The sequence below is a fragment of the Hyla sarda genome, chromosome 9 (assembly GCF_029499605.1).
Source record: "Hyla sarda isolate aHylSar1 chromosome 9, aHylSar1.hap1, whole genome shotgun sequence".
NCBI classification, from domain to species: Eukaryota; Metazoa; Chordata; class Amphibia; order Anura; family Hylidae; genus Hyla; species Hyla sarda.
In genome coordinates, this window is record NC_079197.1 from 109816148 (window position 1) to 109836583 (window position 20436).

Genomic DNA, 20436 nt, shown 5'->3' on the forward strand with positions numbered 1-20436 from the left:
ACCTGCAACTTAGTGCCGGACCTTGTCTTTTCTTCTATATATATATATATATATATATATATATATATATATATATATATATAGCTCTGTGTTAGCCTTTACTGCTTCTCAAATTAAAGAATAGAACTGTAGGAATCTCCTAGATAGAGAAGCAGTGTCATTGGAAGGGAAGGCCAAACGAAACAAAATTAAATGGTAAAAAAGGACATATTTTTAGATGCCTAAGATTTTAATCGGCAAACAATGATGTAACATTGGTTGAATTCTACAGGGGCCTCCAGATCAGCTCTTTATATCTGCTTCTATTAGTTGACCTCCTGAGATATTTACAACGATAAATACAGAAAGCAATTTATTTCCCTGGCTCTTTATTATGGTATGAAGAAAAACATCATTGATTCTGTGCTTGATGCAGACATTATATTACAAATGTATTACAGAAATATGGTGTGACTATTAAAATATGATTACACAAAAAGTATGAAATTTATAGGTTTACAGTACAGTGGATTTTTTTTTATAAACAGACTCTTAAATATACATCAGACAATATTAGCTGACAGAAAACATCATAGACAAAATTGACAAAATCCATGTCTGGGCTTTTTTCGTTGAAACAGTTTTTTTCATTTTTTTTTTCTTCAGTAAAACCTAACTGGAAAAAAGCCTTAAACCCAGAAACCAGTCATTTTTATACTACAAATATATACAGAGGTATGCAAACCAACAATGTGTTTTCCTTGATACATTTTACACAGATGGATCATTGAGCTGAATTTGGTCAATTCCTATTTAACTGTAAGTGCATTCAACTGTATTTTGGTAAATTATGTCACTTTCATGGTAAAAATCTATTCATAAAATAGGTAACTAAAGGGTCTGCCCAAGGGGTGTAGAGATAGCAGACATCTGGGCTCTGGTGCCTTAGGGGGCTCTAAAGCCCCTCTGCCATATAAGAAGACACCAGTACAATACATGGCACAAGATCGTTGGGAGGCCCTATTACAAATTTTCACAGAACCCAATGGGCTTTATGTTGCATCTGTCTTCTGGCACATATGGGTCATATTCTTCATAAAGATACAATTACCATTTAGACCCATTTTATATTTAGGATATCACATTTACAGCCACATTTACTTTTGCACCTTATTTTTTCCAAAGAAAAGTAGGATTAAAATGGGTTCACCGACCACCTTTAAACCCTTGGTTGTTACAATGGTAATATTGGAAGGTGCTGTGTTTTACCCATGGGTTAATGTAGTGAAAGGGACAATACACATTTCATGCCGTGGGTTCCCTGATGAAAAGCATTACATGGAGCCCATTGAAATCAACTGATCTCAATGGATGATGACCATCTGACCCAGCTCTGAACTACAGCTTTTCGAGGCAAGTCCCAAATGAGCGCCTCCCTCTATTAGCTTAACTTGCACTAATAGGGCATAAGGGAAGGGGTCCCCTTTAAATACCCTTGTCCGTTGGCAACCGTGTATGCTGAAACAGTCAATTCCTGCCAATTTGTAGATTTTTGCAATCTTTTAGGCCATATTTTCATGAACTTGCACTACTATTAGAACATTATAATATGTGGGCATGCATTGCATTCAGTTTGCTTTAGTCACCCCCTACATTTTGTTATGTCAAAAAACATAACAATTTTTCATACTGTAATACATAGTATTACTGAAACTAATGATAATTGCATATTTAAAACAAGGTGTTAGAAATGAAAACTCTATAATGTAACAAAACATTATGCTATAATGTTATATACAGTCACTCACAGAAGTACCAATACTTCTATTTATTGTTGGAAAAAAAACATAATTTAAAAAATATTTAAATATTTACAAGTATCAGAAAACAATTGCCGATATTAACCACTTGTTAAACAACTGATTTCAAGTCCTTTTGATGAATTCCGCATACATCTGTTTGCTGGGAGCTACACGGGACCAGAGCTTTGATTGTGTTGCCCCAATATATCATCAAGAATTGTCAAGTTGTTTAGCCAGTCTTCATCATTACTGCTTCCACCGCCACCTTTCATGAGACAGTCAATAAAGTCTGCTTCATTACAGTTCGCTGACAGGACTGAGCTGTTCTGTGTTGCAACAAAATCATACTGATGGATCTCAGCCCCAGAGTTTAACCTATCAAAAGTTTCAGGTGTTTGGACTGATGTCGGACCATAAGAAGGTGCACCAAGTTGACCAGGGTTTATTTGGTTAAAGGTGGAAACACCTTGAGGCATTGCTTTCATAGCATTAAGGGCTGCTAGCTGTCCTCTGGATAAACTGTTCACAATATTAGGGTTGTTTAAGGACCCTACACCTTGACTTGTCTGGGACAGACCAAGTTTTTGCATTTGTCTTATCTGAACCCCCGGAGCTATCTGGTTTGGAGGAACCACTCCCTGATGAGGAAATTGCTGGCTTGCCATATTTGGTCTAACATTTTGTTTGGTGAACAGCGGGTTGTTAGAAAATTGCTGCAAACTGGGATCCATTTGGCTTTGACCTGCTATTCTTGAAACTCCACTTTGAGTCCACATCTGAGTAGAAGGGCTGGCGTAGACATTAGGAATTCTTGATATGTTAGACTGCCGTAAATGTTGCTGAGCTGCAGAGTGATTTATTAATGAACTGGCGGTATGTCCGGTCAATGTCATTCCAGGTCGGACATTGGACTGGCTATGGACGGTTTGATAGCCAGGAGTCATACTTAGTGCATTCTGGTTTTGTCTTAGTGGCATGCTGAAATCTGAAGATGCTGGAAATATTCCTTGCTGCTTTCCAGCATTCATCATAACCATTGAGCCACTATTCTGATTCATTGTTGTTGGTGTTATACCAGCACCCATGTTTGTCTGAATCATCCCTTGTGTCGATGTGATTATTCGATGGCCTTGGGGAGGCGTCGGCATAGGCTGGACGCAGTCTGTACGGAGAGCCTGGGGAATATCTAAAAAATAAAATAAAGCAGGTTATAAAATTTAGTCAGAAAACCAACACTTTTCTGCACTACTACAACTCATTTATAGCATAATAGGGATATCAAAATATTACTGTAAATACGGAAATTACATAAGATCAATGGGAAACATTGATCGATAGATCAATGCAACTGAACTGCTTTGACACAGTCTTAAGGGCGCCATACATATATAATGTCTGTCTCCCAACTCCCCCTATAAACATGGCCGAACATTTGTGTGTTGTTTAGGGAGAAGGGGAGTGATAAGCAGCAGCCAGACCACTTTGGCGCCAGATTATCACTTCAAGAACAAGAGGGTTGGACAGTGAAAATCCAACATGCCCAAAATTTCTTTCCGCTGACATTATCTGTTGATGGAGTCAGGATACTGTCTTACACCCTAGAAAGTCAGACTATGTTAGTATAAGGTGTATGGGCCTTTACTAATGGAGCTCAGTAATGAGGTAAACTGCCCCAGGTAATAGGGTAAAACAAGAAGGAAGAGCGCTCCATAGCGTAAAATCGCCACTGTGGGGTTTTAAAATATTGAGAGACTCTTACCGAAGGCGGTTGTGTGAGCTCACACACAATAATGGTCTGCGTGGGTGAGTGGATAAGTCTGGTCTGCAGCCACCCCGACCTGGACGTAACACGACAGGAGAAAGGACTTCCACAGAGTGGTGGGGGATATTGGCGCTGACCAAGATCGGACACGTCCGGTGAGTAGAAGAATTTTTATTAAAATACAACGCGTTTCACCGCGCTTGTGCGGTGAAACGCGTTGCATTTTAATAAAAATTCTTCTACTCACCGGACGTGTCCGATCTTGGTCAGCGCCGATATCCCTCACCAATCCGTGGAAGTCCCTCCTGTCCAGGTAATAGGGGGTCTAAAGAGTATTACTATATTTGTTAGTAGATGGAAATGATACTCCTTCAAGTGTGTAAGATGTTTACTTCAATGGAACTTGCTTAATCTTAATGGTGAATAGATGTTAAAGTGGATATGTCAGCAGGTTTTCGGGTATAAAGTATGGGGAAAGCTGTATAGGGCTTTTTACCATGAATCTGTACATACCTCCCATTAGTTAACTGACCCCTTCAGCATTCAGAATGTATAAAAATATGCAAATTAGGCTTTAAAGCCCATTGTACGTTCCCCTCGGCTGCTAGATTACAGGAGAGAGGCAGGGATTACAATACAGCCTAGTGTCTGTCAATCAGGGGGATAAAAAGTTGTCCACTCTAGTAGCTGAGGGGAACACCCAGTGGGCTCTAAAGCCTAATTTGTGGAGAGGTATGTATGGATTTAGGTCAACAGCCCTATACAGCCATGACCACACTTTATTCCCTAAAAATCTGTTTATAAGCTCACTTTAAAATCTGTTTATTACTTTATAATTGAATCATGAAGGATCTTGTAAACAGCCACTGTGCAGTCTAAAGCTGAATTCACATTTTTCAGTAATTTTTAACCAAAACCAGGAGTAGGGCCAAAACACAGAAACGGGTGCAAATCTTTCCATGATTGTTTTTCCTCTGTTTTGGTTCCACTCCTGGTGTGTGAACCCGAACTAGGATTTTACATATTTGTAAATGGCTGTTAAATGTATTTTTTACTGTATGAGAAAAACATGGCTGTTTTGTGTTAAGCAGTGCCAACCCTATCCATAGGTTGTGTGTGGTATTGCAGCTGAGCGCCATTTACATCAATACAACTGATGTGCAATACCAGACACAACCCATGGCAAAAACAACCATGTGTTGTTAAAGGTGGGTTGACACAGCATTTTTTTCCGTTTCACTGTTTAACCCCTTAAAGGGGTACTCCACTGGCCAGCGTTTGGAACTAAATGTTCTGAACGCTGTTTTTGCGCTTCGGGGCTGGCCATGCCCCTTGTGACATCACGGCCAAACCCCATCAATGCAATAGGATACAAATGTATATGTTGTGATTTTTTATATTTTTTTATTTTAGAATGTAAATCAAGGGGAAAGGAATTCGGCTGTATGGTATATTGCAGCATGTATTTCTAGCATCCATTAACATACCGTATTTTTCGTCCTATAGGACGCACCGGCATATAAGACGCACCCAATTTTTTAGGGGCAAAATCTAAAAAAATAAAGATTTTGAACCCAATAGTGGTCTTCAACCTGCGGACCTCCAGATGTTGCAAAACTACAACTCCCAACATCCCCGGACAGCCGTTGGCTGTCCGGGCATGCTGGGAGTTGCAGTTTTGCAACATCGGGAGGTCCGCAGATTGAAGACCACTGCATAGGATTTAATACTCACGTGTCCCCGCCACTCCGGACCCGTCACCGCTGCCCTGGATGTCACTCTCCATCGCTGTCGCCGTGTCCCCGTCGCTCCGGAACGTCTCTGCTGCCGGCCGGGTATCCTCGCTCTCCGTCGCCGCCATCACGTCGTTACGCACGCCGACGCACGTACGCGACGACGTGATGACGAGGAAGGAGAGCGCCGGCATACAGGGGATCCCTGAACGGAGAAGACACCGAGGAGGCAGGTAAGGTCCCTCCCGGTGTCCTGTAAGCACTAACCCGGCTATTCAGTCGGGCTGTTCAGGACCGCCGCGGCGGTCACCGCGGCGGTCCCGAACAGCCCGACTGAACAGCCGGGTTAGTGTCACTTTCCCTTCAGACGTGGCGGTCAGCTTTGATCGCCGCGTCTGAAGGGTTAATACAGGGCATCACCGCGATCGGTGATGTCCTGTATTAGCCGCGGGTCCCGGCCGTTGATGGCCGCAGGGACCGCCGCGATAGGGGTGTATTCGCCGTATAAGACGCACCGACTTTCCCCCCCCCCAGTTTTGGGGAAGAAAAAGTGCGTCATATACGGTGAAAAATATGGTAATTAAAGTTTTTTTTCCTTTTCATGGGTATAAAACATATATGTTAAAAAAGAAACAAAAATGCAGTGTGAACCCATCCTAAACCTGGCAAACCATTTGAAACTAGCAAGTCCTGAATTTTAGGGACACTCTGTTAATACCATTACCATTGCTATGTATCCATTTATAGGCAAAAAAAAGTACAAAAAAAATATCTTCATGAGATTTCCTGGATAACAGGAATAGGCCCTGTGTCCTAATGACTTACACAATAAGATTACAATAACAGTCACATTTGGAGACGTGATTCAGACTACGAAACGTGATACTGGAGACAGGTGTTTGGTTGTAAGTAAATACATTTGTTTTTTTTTCTTACTTTGAAATTGGTTCATCTGCTGAGCTACAAAAGCACTGCGCTGTTCAGGGGTCATGCTCATCATATTTTGCCTAGGTTTTACCTAAAAGAAAAAAAATATATATATTGTAAAATAACGTAACATCACAGATCGTATTACAATCCCTGCATACAGTCAGAAGATGAGCTTGGTCAACCTTATAAAGAGAAAATGTCTGAAATATCATTTTTATTAGGGAACTACTACATACAGCATATATTTCCCTAATATATACATTAAAGGGGTACTCGGGAGGAATAAAAATGTTTTTTTTTTTTTAATTAACTGGTGCCAGAAAGTTATAAAGATCTATAAATTATGTCTATTTAAAAATCTTAATACTTCCAGTATTTATCAGCTGCTGTATACTGCTGAGGAAGTTGTGTAGTGCTTTCCAGTCTGATCACAGTGCTCTCTGCTGACACCTCTGTCCATGTCAGGAATTGTCCAGAGCATGAACAAATCCCCATAGCAAACCTCTCCTGATCTGGATAGTTCTTTACACAGACAGAGGTATCAGCAGAGAGCACTCTGATCAGACCAAAAAGATCTACACAACTTCCTCTGGAGCATACAGCAGTTTTTAGGTACTAGAAGGCTGAAGATTTTTACACAGACATAATTTTCAAATAAATTTCAAATGGTCACCAGTTGATTTGCATTATTATTATTATTTTTTTTTTACATTCAGGGTACACTTTTAAAGGGGTTATACAGGAATAAAAATGATATGTGGCTGTGGGGGAGGTGAAATTAAAAAAAAAAGTGATACTCACCTACCCTGATCCCCCACAGCAGCTGGGCCGACCCTCCTGGTCCCCAGTCCTTCTGGCTACTTCCTGGTTGCTGATAACACATCACTGTCTGCTCTGCCAATCATTGGCTGCAGTGATGTCCTGTCATTGGCTGCAGTGATGTCCTGTCATTGGCTGCAGTGATGTCCTGTCATTGGCTGCAGTGATGTCCTGTCATTGGCAGGCGGTGATGTCCTGTCATTGGCTGCAGTGATGTCCTGTCATTGGCTGCAGTGATGTCCTGTCATTGGCTGCAGTGATGTCCTGTCATTGGCTGCAGTGATGTCCTGTCATTGGCTGCAGTGATGTCCTGTCATTGGCTGCAGTGATGTCCTGTCATTGGCTGCAGTGATGTCCTGTCATTGGCTGCAGTGATGTCCTGCCTCAGTCAGTGACTGGCTGAGTTGGGCTTAGTTTCTTTGGGGACAACATGTCAACAGCAACCAGGAAGTAGCTGAGAGGATCAGAGACCAGGAGGGCTGTCGGAAAAGCTGTGGGTGTATCAGGGTAGGTGAGTATCACTTCTTTTTATTTGGACCGTACCCACAGCCACACATACATTTTCATTATTCCCAGATAACCAAATGTTGGCCTCACCAAGGGTGAATGTATATTTCAAGATATTTAGAATTATGTATTTTTTTTAATTAACACTTAAAGGGATATTTCAGTGTAGCAACTACTATCATTAAAATATGCCCTAACTTGCTGATCCTAGCCATATGCCATCACTTGTTACGACTGGAATACCCCTTTAACCCATTCATTGGCATACGATCACACTGGATTCTTATCCTTGCCTTTTCCTGTACCAGTAAAGAAAAGTTGTTCAATTGTGAATAGATTTTCTTTCTTGCTCATCCTCAATATTGAATGGTTCAGGCCACCAGATGGTTCAGGCCATTGGTTCAGGCCACCAGATGGTCTCTATATTATTCCATCTCATTGAAATTGTCACATTTGGATAAAAAGAATTCATATAAGGCCTTTTCTTGTTTTACATGGTTTATGACGGTTCAATCCAATGTTGTATACTATAAGGTAGATAGTGATTCCTGTAGGTGTATACACCACTCTGTGGACATTTCTCATCTCCTCTGTCAGCCATAAGCAGGAATAGATATTCTAAGCCAGTGGTCTCAAATTGTGACCCTCCAGATGTTGCAAAACTTCAACTCCCTGCATGCCCGGACAGCCGTTGGCTGTCCGGGCATGCAGATAGTTGAAGTTTTGCAACATCTGGAGGGCCACAGTTTGAGATCACTGTTTTAAACTGATATGTTGAATGGTAAATTATCGCATAATAAGGAAAGTGTATTCATATTGTACTAAATTAGGATCTCAGGGTATACGTATTAGGGCAATAACAAAACATGCAATATTAGCACTTTAGCAGCCGATCACTAGGTCATTTATGTGAATCTGGAAGTGGCATGTACTAGTCTACCCTAGATACATCCTGAATGCATTTCAATTGCTTCCCCATAGAAGGTCACTGTAGCCTTGTGTGGTCAGCAAAACTGAATGACATCTCTGATACAGCAGACACCATAAGAAGGTCATTTGTTAACTCGTGTTTTTTCAAGGAGATATCCATTGTTATTAGACAGATATCCTTTCATTATCTTGCTTCGAGTATAACCAGGAGGCTAATGTTATTATTTTACACTATAACCAAAGAGAAGGAGTGACAGACTTAAAGGAAAACTGTAGTGGAATATATCTTATTCCCTATCCGAAGGACAGGGGATAAGTTATAGATCATGGGGGGGGGGGGGGGGGGTTCGACCGCTGGGAGTCCCCAGGCGAAGGGGCAGCCGCAGTTAGCAGGAAGAAGGCGTTCCGCCCACAGCATGATGCGGCAGCCGACACGCCCCCTCCATGTATCCTGTAGAGATACATGGAGGGGGCGTGTCTGCCAGGACTTCCTGCGGGGGACAGCATGGTGCTTCCTCCAGACTGCCACGGGTCCGTAAAGGAGATCGCGGGGGGTCTCAGCGGTCGGTCCCCCCACAATTTATAACTTATCCCCTATTCAAAGGATAGGGGATAAGTTATGTTCCACTACAGTTTTACTTTAAAGGGAACCTGTCAGGATGGTTATGCTGCCCTTACTAAATAAATATACATAATAAAGTAAAGACACATTGGGCCTCATTTACTAAGATTGTCGGGTTTTTACTAGTGTGAAAAGTTGGTTTCAGACTTGTAGGATTCCTCTCTATTTATAATTGGGAAAAGTCGGGAACATTTTCTCACCAGCTTTTTCTAGGTGGATATTTCCAGTCATTTAGTTACAGGATTTTGTGTGAATTCATTAGTAAATAGACCACGCCCCCTTTGTGACAGACCACACCCCTTTTCGGCTTTTCACAGTGCAATGCCGGGTTTGTCGGATTTTCCAGGCGCACACTGTCGCACACTGGTGCACACTGGCGCAGACTGGCGCAGACATGTCTCAGACACTCTGCGCCCAGAAAAACTGACAAAAACTGGTCGGCTTCAGCTTAGTAAATGAGGCCCACTGTTTTTCATGGTCTGGTGCTTACACCTTAGTGTAAACTTCACAAGCACTTATATTCAAAACCATGCAGCATGTTCCCAGCACTGCCAGAGAAGAGTCATCACTATTTCTTAGGTGTCACAGCCCTCCCACCCGCTGATGATTGGCAGATTTTTCCCTATCACTGTGCATGGGGGGGGGGGGGGGGGGGGGAGGGGGCAGGAACACCTAATGATGAAGGCCCCACATGTGTGAATTGGTCTCTATTATATATTATTCATATACTGTACATAATTTGTGTGTATAACAAGAAGGTAATTGTGTAACGTGTAGGTCGAAATGTTGCTCCATTATGCATACTGCAGTTTCTTAAAATATCCTCCTTAGTTTTGGATTTGCATTTGTCCAGGGGTATAGCTGTGAGGAGTGCAGAGGCAACATTTGCACCTAGTGTCTGAGGAAACTCAAAAGCCACATAAGACGACACTGGTAAATGGTACATGGTTGGGTGGGGGGTCCCTGTTTCTGATTTTCAGTGGGATTCAGAAACTGTATATGGCTCTGGGACTGCCCCAAGAACACAAAATCTAGCAACTTAATGGATATTTATATGAAAGCAGATCACAGGCAGGATAGATTAAAAAAAACAATAGACAATATTCTTCTAATACTGTAGATAACCAGGGCAGTGCTTCTGCCTCATCATCTTATGACCACATTTATCCTGCCTGGAAAAGCAGCAATAATAATAATAATAATAATAATTATAATTAAAATCTATAAGGGAATAGTCCATATAACTGTTCCTATAACTGTCCCCACCTTTTATTGTAATACTGGTGCCTTTCTATGTGAGAAAGAGTCCTTTGGGCCCTTTAAGGCACCAGGGTCCTGAAATGACCTGCTAGCTTTGTACCCTCTATAGCTAGACCCATGTTTATGGTGTATCCTATGGATATGTGATAAATATCTCTGAACATGAAATCTCATCTGCTGGGAACATATTATAGTGCGGTAGAAGCTGAGTAGATTTATGTGGGCATAGATTTAGTGTAATTTGTAACTTATTTATTAAAATTCCTATTAATTCGGGGATTAGGAGTCCAGTGGGCGGTCCTAATCAGTTAATGACAACCTTCCCCGTATAAACCTACATACTAAAATAGATGTCAGTCACTGCTCAGCTTTTCCTGGACTGGGTTGTAATTTCCTGTGACAGATTCCCATTAATTTCAAAGGGATTCTGCTGCCCTGTGCAGAGATGTTTCTGCTGCGAAAAACCCAATTCCGGCCTCTGCAGAAAGAATAGACTTGTCTATTGTTTCTGAGAGTTCTGCTCAGACATGCATTGCCGTCTATGAGACAGCTAATTTTCAAGTGGTCCTAGTGGAATTGTGCAAATGTGTGGAATGTCCCCTCGTGTTTTTCGGGTGGATTTTTGGCCGTGTGAACCCGGCCTTAGGATGCTCATACACGTATGTTGGAGGCCATGTGCTCTTTATTTACTGCTAACTGCTACGCTGCACCTGCACTCACTATCACAGCCTAATGTCTTGCCTTTTACTGCTTAACATCTCATACAAATCAGTAGAAAATATATCCTATTATTTGAAAAGCTTAATCTCAATTACCATTAATATCCACATTCCTAGTAAACCCAGGCCTGCTGCTCTTTCTCCTATCTTTGATTATTCTCCCTAATTTAGCGTTTTGTGATCATTTCCATGCTAAGATGCAACCTGTGCACCGGCCTTAGGCTGTAAGTCACATTTCCCAAAACATTTTCTAAACCAGCTTTATCCAGGTGAGAAGTTAAGAGACGATCTTTACAAACCTGCTGCTGCCGCCTCATTATTTGCTCCTTTAAGATTGCATTGCGTATGTAGCCATTAGCCGTCAGAGGAGTAGGCCCAGGGCCTGCACTTGGTATGGAGCCTGGTTCTTGCATTCTGGGAACAATTCCAGCATTCGGATCCTGCCAAAATAGAGGAGCAAAAAAATAAATAAAAAAAAACAATAAATCAGATGGGAATGATTACTAAACTAAAATTTCACCATATTTTGCAGCATTCATATCATTTAATGTCCTTTCAGGCAAAATTTCTCACAGATTTCCTTATTTTGTTTTAAAGAACAATATATTAATGAATTTCTCAGAACATGAAGAGATTATAATAAGGGTTCAATTTTGGCAGTATTTTCTAAAGCTTAATTTAGCTTATTACTTAAAGGGACAGGTGCATTTACTGGAACTACAAGTTGGCCTCATAATACTAAACTGGTGCTCTTCTGTCTACTGAGCTTCCTCCTAGTAATAGACCTTGAAACAAGTTCGGAACATATTCACCTCCTTCCTGTGAGCATTTACAACCAATCAAAAGAGCTGAAAGGGGATCACATGATACTTATGTGCAAATCAGGGGACAGGACTTTGCTCTAATGCTGTGAGGGTTTTTAGTGGATGCAATAGTGCTTACTAGTTTAGAATTAGACATATATGTCATTGGACATATACCCTACGGCCCCTTTAACCCCTTAAGGACCAAGGACGTACCGGTACGTCCTTGGTCCTGCTCTTCTGATATAACGCGGGGTTACACAGTAACCCCGCGTCATATCACGGCGGGCCCGGCGTCATAGTGAAGCCGGGACCCGCCTCTAATAGCGTGCAGCGCCGATTGCGGCGCCGCGCACTATTAACCTTTTAGCCGCGCGCTCAGAGCTGATCCGCGCGGCTAAAAGTGAAAGTGAAAGTTCCCGGCTAGCTCAGTCGGGCTGTTCGGGATAGCCGTGGCTAATCGCGGTATCCCGAACAGCTGACAGGACAGCGGGAGGGCCCCTACCTGCCTCCTCGCTGTCCGATCGCCGAATGACTGCTCAGTGCCTGAGATCCAGGCCTGAGCAGTCATGCGGCAGAATCGTTGATCACTGGTTTCTTATGAGAAACCAGTGATCAGCATAGGAGATCAGTGTGTGCAGTGTTATAGGTCCCTATGGGACCTATAACACTGCAAAAAAAAAAGTGAAAAAAAAAGGGAATAAAGATCATTTAACTCCTCCCCTATTAAAAGTTTGAATCACCCCCCTTTTCCAATAAAAAAAAAACACAGTGTAAATAAAAATAAACATATATGGTATCACCGCGTGCGGAAATGTCTGAATTATAAAAATATATCATTAATTAAACCGCTCGGTCAATGGCGTGCGCGCAAAAAAATTCAATAAGTCCTATCAATGCAAAAATGGTACCGTTAAAAACTTCAGATCACGGCGCAAAAAATAAGCCCCCATACCGCCCCATACACGGAAAAATAAAAAAGTTATAGGGGTCAGAAGATGACAATTTTAAACGTATTAATTTTCCTGCATGTAGTTATGATTTTTTCCAGAAGTCCGACAAAATCAAACCTATATAAGTAGGGTATCATTTTAATCGTATGGACCTACAGAATAAATATCAGGTGTCATTTTTACCGAAAAATGTACTACGTAGAAACGGAAGCCCCCAAAAGTTACAAAACAGCGTTTTTTTTTTCAATTTTGTCGCACAATGATTTTTTTTCCCGTTTCACCGTAGATTTTTGGGCAAAATGACTGACGTCATTACAAAGTAGAATTGGTGGCGCAAAAAATAAGCCATCATATGGATTTTTAGGTGCAAAATTGAAAGAGTTATGATTTTTAAAGTCAAGGAGCAAAAAACGAAAATGCAAAAACTGAAAAACCCCCGGTCCTTAAGGGGTTAAAGGGGTTATCCCCTAATTTCTTTTAAAAACAGCTCCACATCTTCTCCCGGTTGGGTGTGGTTTTACAACTTGGCTCCATTCACTTCAATGGAACTGAGCTGCAGAACCACACCCAACCTGGAGACAGACGGGGAGCTGTTTTTGAAAGAAAGTAGCTCTGTTTTTCTATTACTGGATAACCTCTTTAACCTGAGCTGGCTAAGGCTGAGTTCACATCTGCGTTAGAGCTCCATTTGGAAGCCTCATCACAGAGTCCGTTCCAGACACAAACAACAGAACTGGATGGTCCTCTGCACAAGGCACACCAACAGGTCCCCTCACGTCCCACTCTTACTTCCAATGGGGTCCATCTGATTTCTGCCTGGTGTCCATTGTTTTGCAGGTGTTGAGCAGAAATATAAAACTGACCTGCAGAATTTTTCCCCGACTCATGTGCGATCATTTAACCATCCCTCAATAGAGTAGAGATGTAGCGAATTGTTCGCTGGCGAACAGTTCCCGGCGAACTTAGCATGTCCGCATTCGCATCGCCGGGTGAACATATGTGAAGTTCGATTTGCCCCCTATACTTTAACATTGCGGTTAACTTTGACCCTGTGAGTCAGAGTCAGCAGACACATTACAGCCAATCAGCAGCAGTCCCTGCCTTCCAGACCCTCCTACCTCCTGCACGGACGCCATTTTACCTTCATTCGGCATGCTGCAGGCTTAGAAAGTGGAGGGACAGAGAAGCTGCTCCTGCTGTAATGGGAAAGCGATAGCTAGGTTGCTGCTAGGTGGTGTATTCAGGGTCCACTTTACTCCTAAAGCACTAGTGTAACATCTGCTTTAAGGACAGCACCCAAAAAAGCCCTTTTTAGGGCTCAAATATCAGTCCGTGTGTCTTGCAACAGCTGGAGGCACCCTGGTTAAGAGGGAACCGCTGGTTAAAAGGGGTACTCCAGTGTAAAACTTAAGTTCCTTCAAGCAACTAACTACAGTATTAAAAGGGCTATAAGTTCAGTCTGTGTGTCTTGCAACAGCTGGAGGCACCCTGGTTGGGAGGGGACCGCTGGTTAAAAGGGGTACTCCGGTGTAAAACTTAATTTCCTTCAAGCAACTAACTACAGTATTAAAAGGGCTATAAGTTCAGTCCGTGTGTCTTGCAACTGCTGGAAGCATCCTGGTTGGGGACCTCTGCTTAAAAAGGGAACTCCGCTGGCAACCTTTTTTTCTCATTGTCACACTAGTGCAAATCACATTTGGTTGTTCAAATAAAAATAAAAAAATACCTTTTTTGGCTGTGAAATAAAACCAGTGCTGCCTAAAGGGGGGCTCTAACTATGTGCTGCCTAATATGGGGGAGTCTATGTGCTGCCTAAAGGGGGGATCTAAATATGTGCTGCCTAATATGGGGGAATCTATGTGCTGCCTAAAGGGGGATCTAAATATGTGCTGCCTAAAGGGGGCTCTATGTGCTGCCTAAAGGGAGGCTCTAACTATGTGCTGCCTAATATGGGGGAATCTATGTGCTGCCTAAAGGGGCTCTATTTGCTGCCTAAAGGGGGGCTCTAACTATGTGCTGCCTAACATGGGGGAATCTATGTGCTGCCTAAAGGGGGGATCTAACTATGTGATGCCTAAAGGTGGGATCTAACTATGTGCTGCCTAAAGGGAGGCTCTACCTATGTGCTGCCTAAAGGGGGGCTCTAACTATGTGCTGCCCAATATGGGGGAATCTATGTGCTGCCTAAAGGGGGGATCTACCTATGTGATGCCTAAAGGGGGGCTTTATGTGCTGTCTAAAGGGGGCTAAAGCATGTTATTCCAAACCATTTAGGAATAACAGGTGATTTATGCCCTTTATGGATTAAAACCAGACTCTGCATCAACTATGTAATTTTCCATGGGAGTTTTGCCATGGATCCCCCTCCAGCACGCCACAGTCCAGGTGTTAGTCCCCTTGAAACAACTTTTAAATCACTATATTGGCCAGAAAGAGTCCCTGTGGGTTTGAAAATTCACCTGCCCATTGAAGTCAATGGCGGTTCGCCCGGTTTGTGAACATTTGCGGAAGTTCGCAACATCACTACAATAGAGCTCTAATGTTGATGTGAATGAGACCTTATGATAGATGATCATTATCGTTTAATATGGATGATCCTAAAGATCCTTTTACATGGTCCAATTATCGGTTGAAAGAGTGTTCGTCAGAAAGTTTTTTAACGATAATTGGCTTGTCTTAGGGCCAGTGATCAGTGAACAAGAAGATGCTTTCTCATCAGCTAATTTCATCCTTTGTCCAATAAAATCCTTATCAGCTGCACATCCACCTGTGTCAACAGGGGATATGCGGCCAACAATGATGAAGTGAAGGGCAAGCTTTTGTGGTTGAGCTTTGCGAAGGCTTAGCAAATAAGTGCCGAATACTATTTTTACTACTAGTGTCTTCTTATGGGCAAAGATGCGTTAGGGCCCTGATGTGACTGGTTCCTCTGCTCCCCCTATAGTTATGCCCCTGGTGTTGGAGAATTTAGTTCTCCATAAAGAAGAATGGCCACCAATGTAGAAGCCATGATAATGTAAATCATTACTAGCCCTTCAGTGGGTGACTTCATCATAAGGGTTATAGTTCACTCAGAATTAACACATATTTTATGCAAAAATTTTTGTGAAATCTCCACAAAATTTTCCTCGCACTGGGAATCAGCCATTGAATGGGGCTGCAACATATCTGAGTCAGAAATCTGAGGGTCTACTTCAGATTTCTTCCCCTGATTCTATGGAAAAAAGTCAGAAAAATTTGTCTTGTGAATCATATTCTAAAGAGGTTGGTATACTGCTGAATTTGCTGGAATTCCCCTTTAAATCCTATCTAGTGAGATGAGGTGATGTGTCAGCAAAACAATGATTTCCCCTCTGTATAAATCTAGGCCTAGCATCCTTTGTTTCAACTTCAATGTTATCAACAGATAAAAAACCTAGGCAGTGTGTGCTATAACTAACTGGGCTACAGTACAGAAAACAGGAAGCCGCGCAAGACTTGAGAGACAAAAAGGAAGTCTGTAGGGCACGGGGATAGAGAGAACGCTAGTTTAGATTTGGAATTAGAGAATTTTTATAAACTCCTTAAATGTATCGAGATTATTGTAATGTATTCTTTTTTTTTTTTTTTACACAAAGACAGGCAGCTGCTGTTCACGTTATAATGAAATACATTTTTAACATTTTTCACCTTATGAAAATGCTGCATTGAATTCCTTTTTTTTTTGTACTACTGGGAGTAAGTGGATTTTATCCCTTTCTTTGCCTGCACCTACTCACTGAACTAACTTGCAACTCTACCTTACCTAGAGTGCTCTGCTCTGTGTTATTGTCTATCTATCTATCTATCTATCTAGAAAAAAGTCCAAGAGAGCAGCACTCACAGGATAGGTGCAATGGTGATAGGGTGCGTTCAGTTGCTACAGATCCCGGTCACGAATCTCCCCAAGTAATAAACGAAAGGCAACCGCACTCCCATAAGATTCAAAAAGGTTAGGTCTTTATTCACACAAGCGTGAAGGTGGCGACGTTTCGGCTAGCTCACCTAGCCATTATCAAAGGCTAGGTGAGCTAGCCTTTGATAATGGCTGTTACGCCGAGCGCTCCGGATCCCCGCTCCTCCCCGGAGCGCTTGCGGCGTTCACCTTCTTGCAGCGCCCCGGTCAGACCCGCTGACCGGGAGCGCTGCATCATGGTTACCGGCGGGGATGCGACCTCACCTGTTTTGTCCCCCGTCGGCTCAGTCCCAGCGCGCGCTGCCCCGCTCCCTAGGGCGCGCGCCGGCTCTCTGCGATTTAAAGGGCCAGTGCGCCACTGATTGGCGCCTGGCTCAATCAGTGCTCACACCTGTGCCCTCATTATAAAACCTCACTTCCCCTTCCCAGCATTGCCGGATCTAGTTGCCCTTGTGCCAGTGAAAGCGTTCCTTGTATGTCCCAAACCAGTGTTCCAGACCCTCTGCCATTGCCCCTGACTACGATCCTTGCTGCCTGACCTTCTGCTACGTCCGACCTTGCTCTTGCCTAATCCCTTGTACCGCACCTATCTCAGCCGTCAGTTGGGTTTGAGTCGCTATCGGGTGGAACGACCTGGGGGTTGCCTGCCGCTGCAAGTCCATCCCGCTTTGCGGCGGGCTCTGATGAAAACCAGTAACCCCTTAGACTCCGTTCCCCTGGTACGGCCCATGTCATCACCCCACTGACACAGAGGATCCACCACCAGTATCCTCACAGTATCCGGATCCTGACAATGGCTAGGTGAGCTAGCCGAAACGTCGCCACCTTCACGCTTGTGTGAATAAAGACCTAACCTTTTTGCATCTTATGGGAGTGTGGTTGCCTTTCGTTTATTATCTATCTATCTATCTACTCCAAAAAACAAGAAGCCGCAGCACTCCAGGGTACAAGGTGAATAAGATTTATTGACCCAACATCAGGAACATCTATCTATCTATCTATCTATCTATCTATCTATCTATCTATCTATCGCTGTACAGTGCCTATACCAGCACTTACTGGAGGCAGCTTCCCTTCAAATGAATGGTTGAACCTTAAAAGGCCTTAAAACATGATTGAGGATGAATATGTGTGTCAAAAGACATTGACCTGGCACTGATCCCAGTAATGTTCGCTGAAAAAATGCTCACCTGTCGGCAAACAGGGAGCAAAGCAGCCGATGCCTCTGTGTGTCTCTCCGTGTGGTGCTACTCGATATCAGCAAAGCAGTTCTGACATAATTCATATGAGGTAGAAAATATCACCTCGGACACCAATGATCATTCAGAATATTTCTTTATTCATGATGCAGAGACACGTGCACAGCAGGGAGATGATGGGATGGTGCAGGAGCGGGTGGGTTCAGCCGGTGGGCGACGGTCCGTACGGACCGTCGCCCACCGGCTGAACCCACCCGCTCCTACACCATCCCGTCATCTCCCTGCTGTGCACGTGTCTCTGCATCATGAATAAAGAAATATTCTGAATGATCATTGGTGTCCGAGGTGAGTGCTCCGAAAATATTTTCTACCTCATAAGAATCATGATTGAGGATGATATGCCAAGCCAGAATCTTTCCTGTTTCAGGATTCTTCCCCCCCCCCCCATCAGTACAGAGCGGGGTGCTGGGTAGCTTGGTAAGAGTTAAAGTGAAGATACCTCAAGTAGATGGCTCTGTAGAACAAGTTCTTTTCTTCCTGGAGAGAAATTTCTTTGCATATATATATATATATATATATTTTTTTTTTTACTATGAAGCATTACATGGCTTATAAGACTTTATCCAATGGTTTGGTGGTCTCACCAAGAACACACACACTACCCCCTATGTCCTATTAAATGTAACTAAAATGGGATGACACCTTGTGGTCATAACCGGTAGTGTGCTATGTAACTTTACATGTTTTAGGCTGGGTTCACACATAGCATTTTGATCAGTATTTCTAACGAAAAAACTGAAGTGGAACCAACACAGAGGAACAACTATACTAGAAAGATCTGCAACTTTATATTTGTTGAGCCTACTCTTTGTTTTAGCTAAAATTGCTGAATAAAAATACTGACCAAAATACTATGTGTCACTCCAATCTTAAAGGGTAGCTCCCACCATCCTATTTTTTTTTGCTAGCCCGTTCCCCCCCCCCCCCCGCTACGGCACTAGCCCGTTCCCTCCTCCCCCCCCCTCCCGCCCCTCATACCCCGTTCCCTCATTACACTTGCAGTTACTGCAGAGTCTGGCAGCGGGCGTGCAGGGACAGCGGCGGCAATGAGGCGGCGATGTGCGGGAGGAGTGGCCTCCCAGCCAGTGGTTGGGGAGCCAATGCGCTCGCTCCCGCCTGTCTGATTGACAGGCAGGGAGCGAGTGCAGCCTAACTGAAAAAGGGCTGATTGCCACTCCAAAATCAGTCCTTTTTCAGTGGCCGGTTTTTAAATGTAAATTAAACCTTTTTAATGAAAAAAAAATTATAATAAAAGTATATTAGAGATATGTTGTAGTACATAAGTACTACAACATATCAAAAAATAAAGTTGGTAACAGTGCCCATTTAAGTGGATTATATACATCAGTAACTTGATCTTAAAAGTTATTTATGGACATCTATAAAATAAAGTGAACATTGGAACTTACTAAAAGATTACATGACCGAATTCCATTATGTCATATGACAATAACTCCTTGTTAAAAACCCTATAGAGGTTTGGGTTTGCCATCATTTTATAGGAACTGTCAATAAAAAATGATGATTAAACGTGTTATAAAGAAATCTCTTCACTTCATGTAGGTGACTTTTCTAAAATTTTAGATCTAGAATAACAGAGAATGTCTATTACCTAACTACAATAATATATATTATAATAAAACATGGTCATCTTCCAACATTTTCCCACCAAACTGTGAGGACATATGTCGGCCTCTGATGCATCCTATATATCCTACAGAGCAGGTGTGGACAGTCCTGCAGAAACTTAAAGGGGTTATCGAGGGAAAAACTTATTTTTTATATATCAACTGTCTCCAGAAAGTTAAACAGATTTGTAAATTACCTCTATAAAAAAAATATATTAATCCTTCCAGTACTTATGAGCTGCTGAAGTTGAGCTGTTCTTTTCTAAGTGCTCTCTGATGACACGTGTCTCAGGAACTGTCCAGAGTAGAAGCAAATCCCCATAGCAAACCTCTTCTACTCTGTGCAGTTCCCGAGACAAGCAGAGATGTCAGCAGAGAGCACTGTTGACAGACAGATAAGAACAACTCAACTTCAACAGCTGATAATTATTGGAAGGATTAAGATTTTTTAATCATTAAGTCACTTACAAATCTGTTTAACTTTCTGGAGCCAGTTGATCTATAAAAAAAAAGTTTTTTCCTGGAATACCCCTTTAACCTTAGAAATCTGAATGTATAGAATTGACATCCCTCTATAAGTTACGTTTATTTTACCTCATTCGCATTAAAGTGCAGCCTCGCTTACTATGCCAGAAATGGCGCTTTTTTTCCCCGTTAGTGGAATGTTTAGTTAGAAAACCCTGTGAATGAAATCTCTCTGCAATGGTGACATATTTCATCCTAAGTAATGTTCTTAAAAACCGAAATCTATCCACGTAATGCCGCCTTTCACAATCTACTAAGTATAACAACCTCA

The 20436-nt window shown here is 42.5% G+C and overlaps 1 protein-coding gene across 2 annotated transcripts in view; it reads right to left on the minus strand.

The window, feature by feature from the left end:
• Positions 1–321: 321 nt before the first annotated feature.
• MAMLD1 (mastermind like domain containing 1) overlaps positions 322–20436 on the minus strand; it is a 220928-nt gene continuing 200813 nt past the window's right edge. For both annotated transcript variants that reach the window (XM_056538824.1, XM_056538825.1), the window contains exons 3-5: positions 11363–11503; positions 6213–6294; positions 322–2967 (exon numbers count right to left, since the gene is read on the minus strand). In XM_056538824.1, coding sequence (XP_056394799.1) covers positions 1949–2967; positions 6213–6294; positions 11363–11503 — 1242 coding nt within the window. In that variant the 3' untranslated portion in view covers positions 322–1948. The remainder of the gene's footprint in view (positions 2968–6212; positions 6295–11362; positions 11504–20436) is intronic.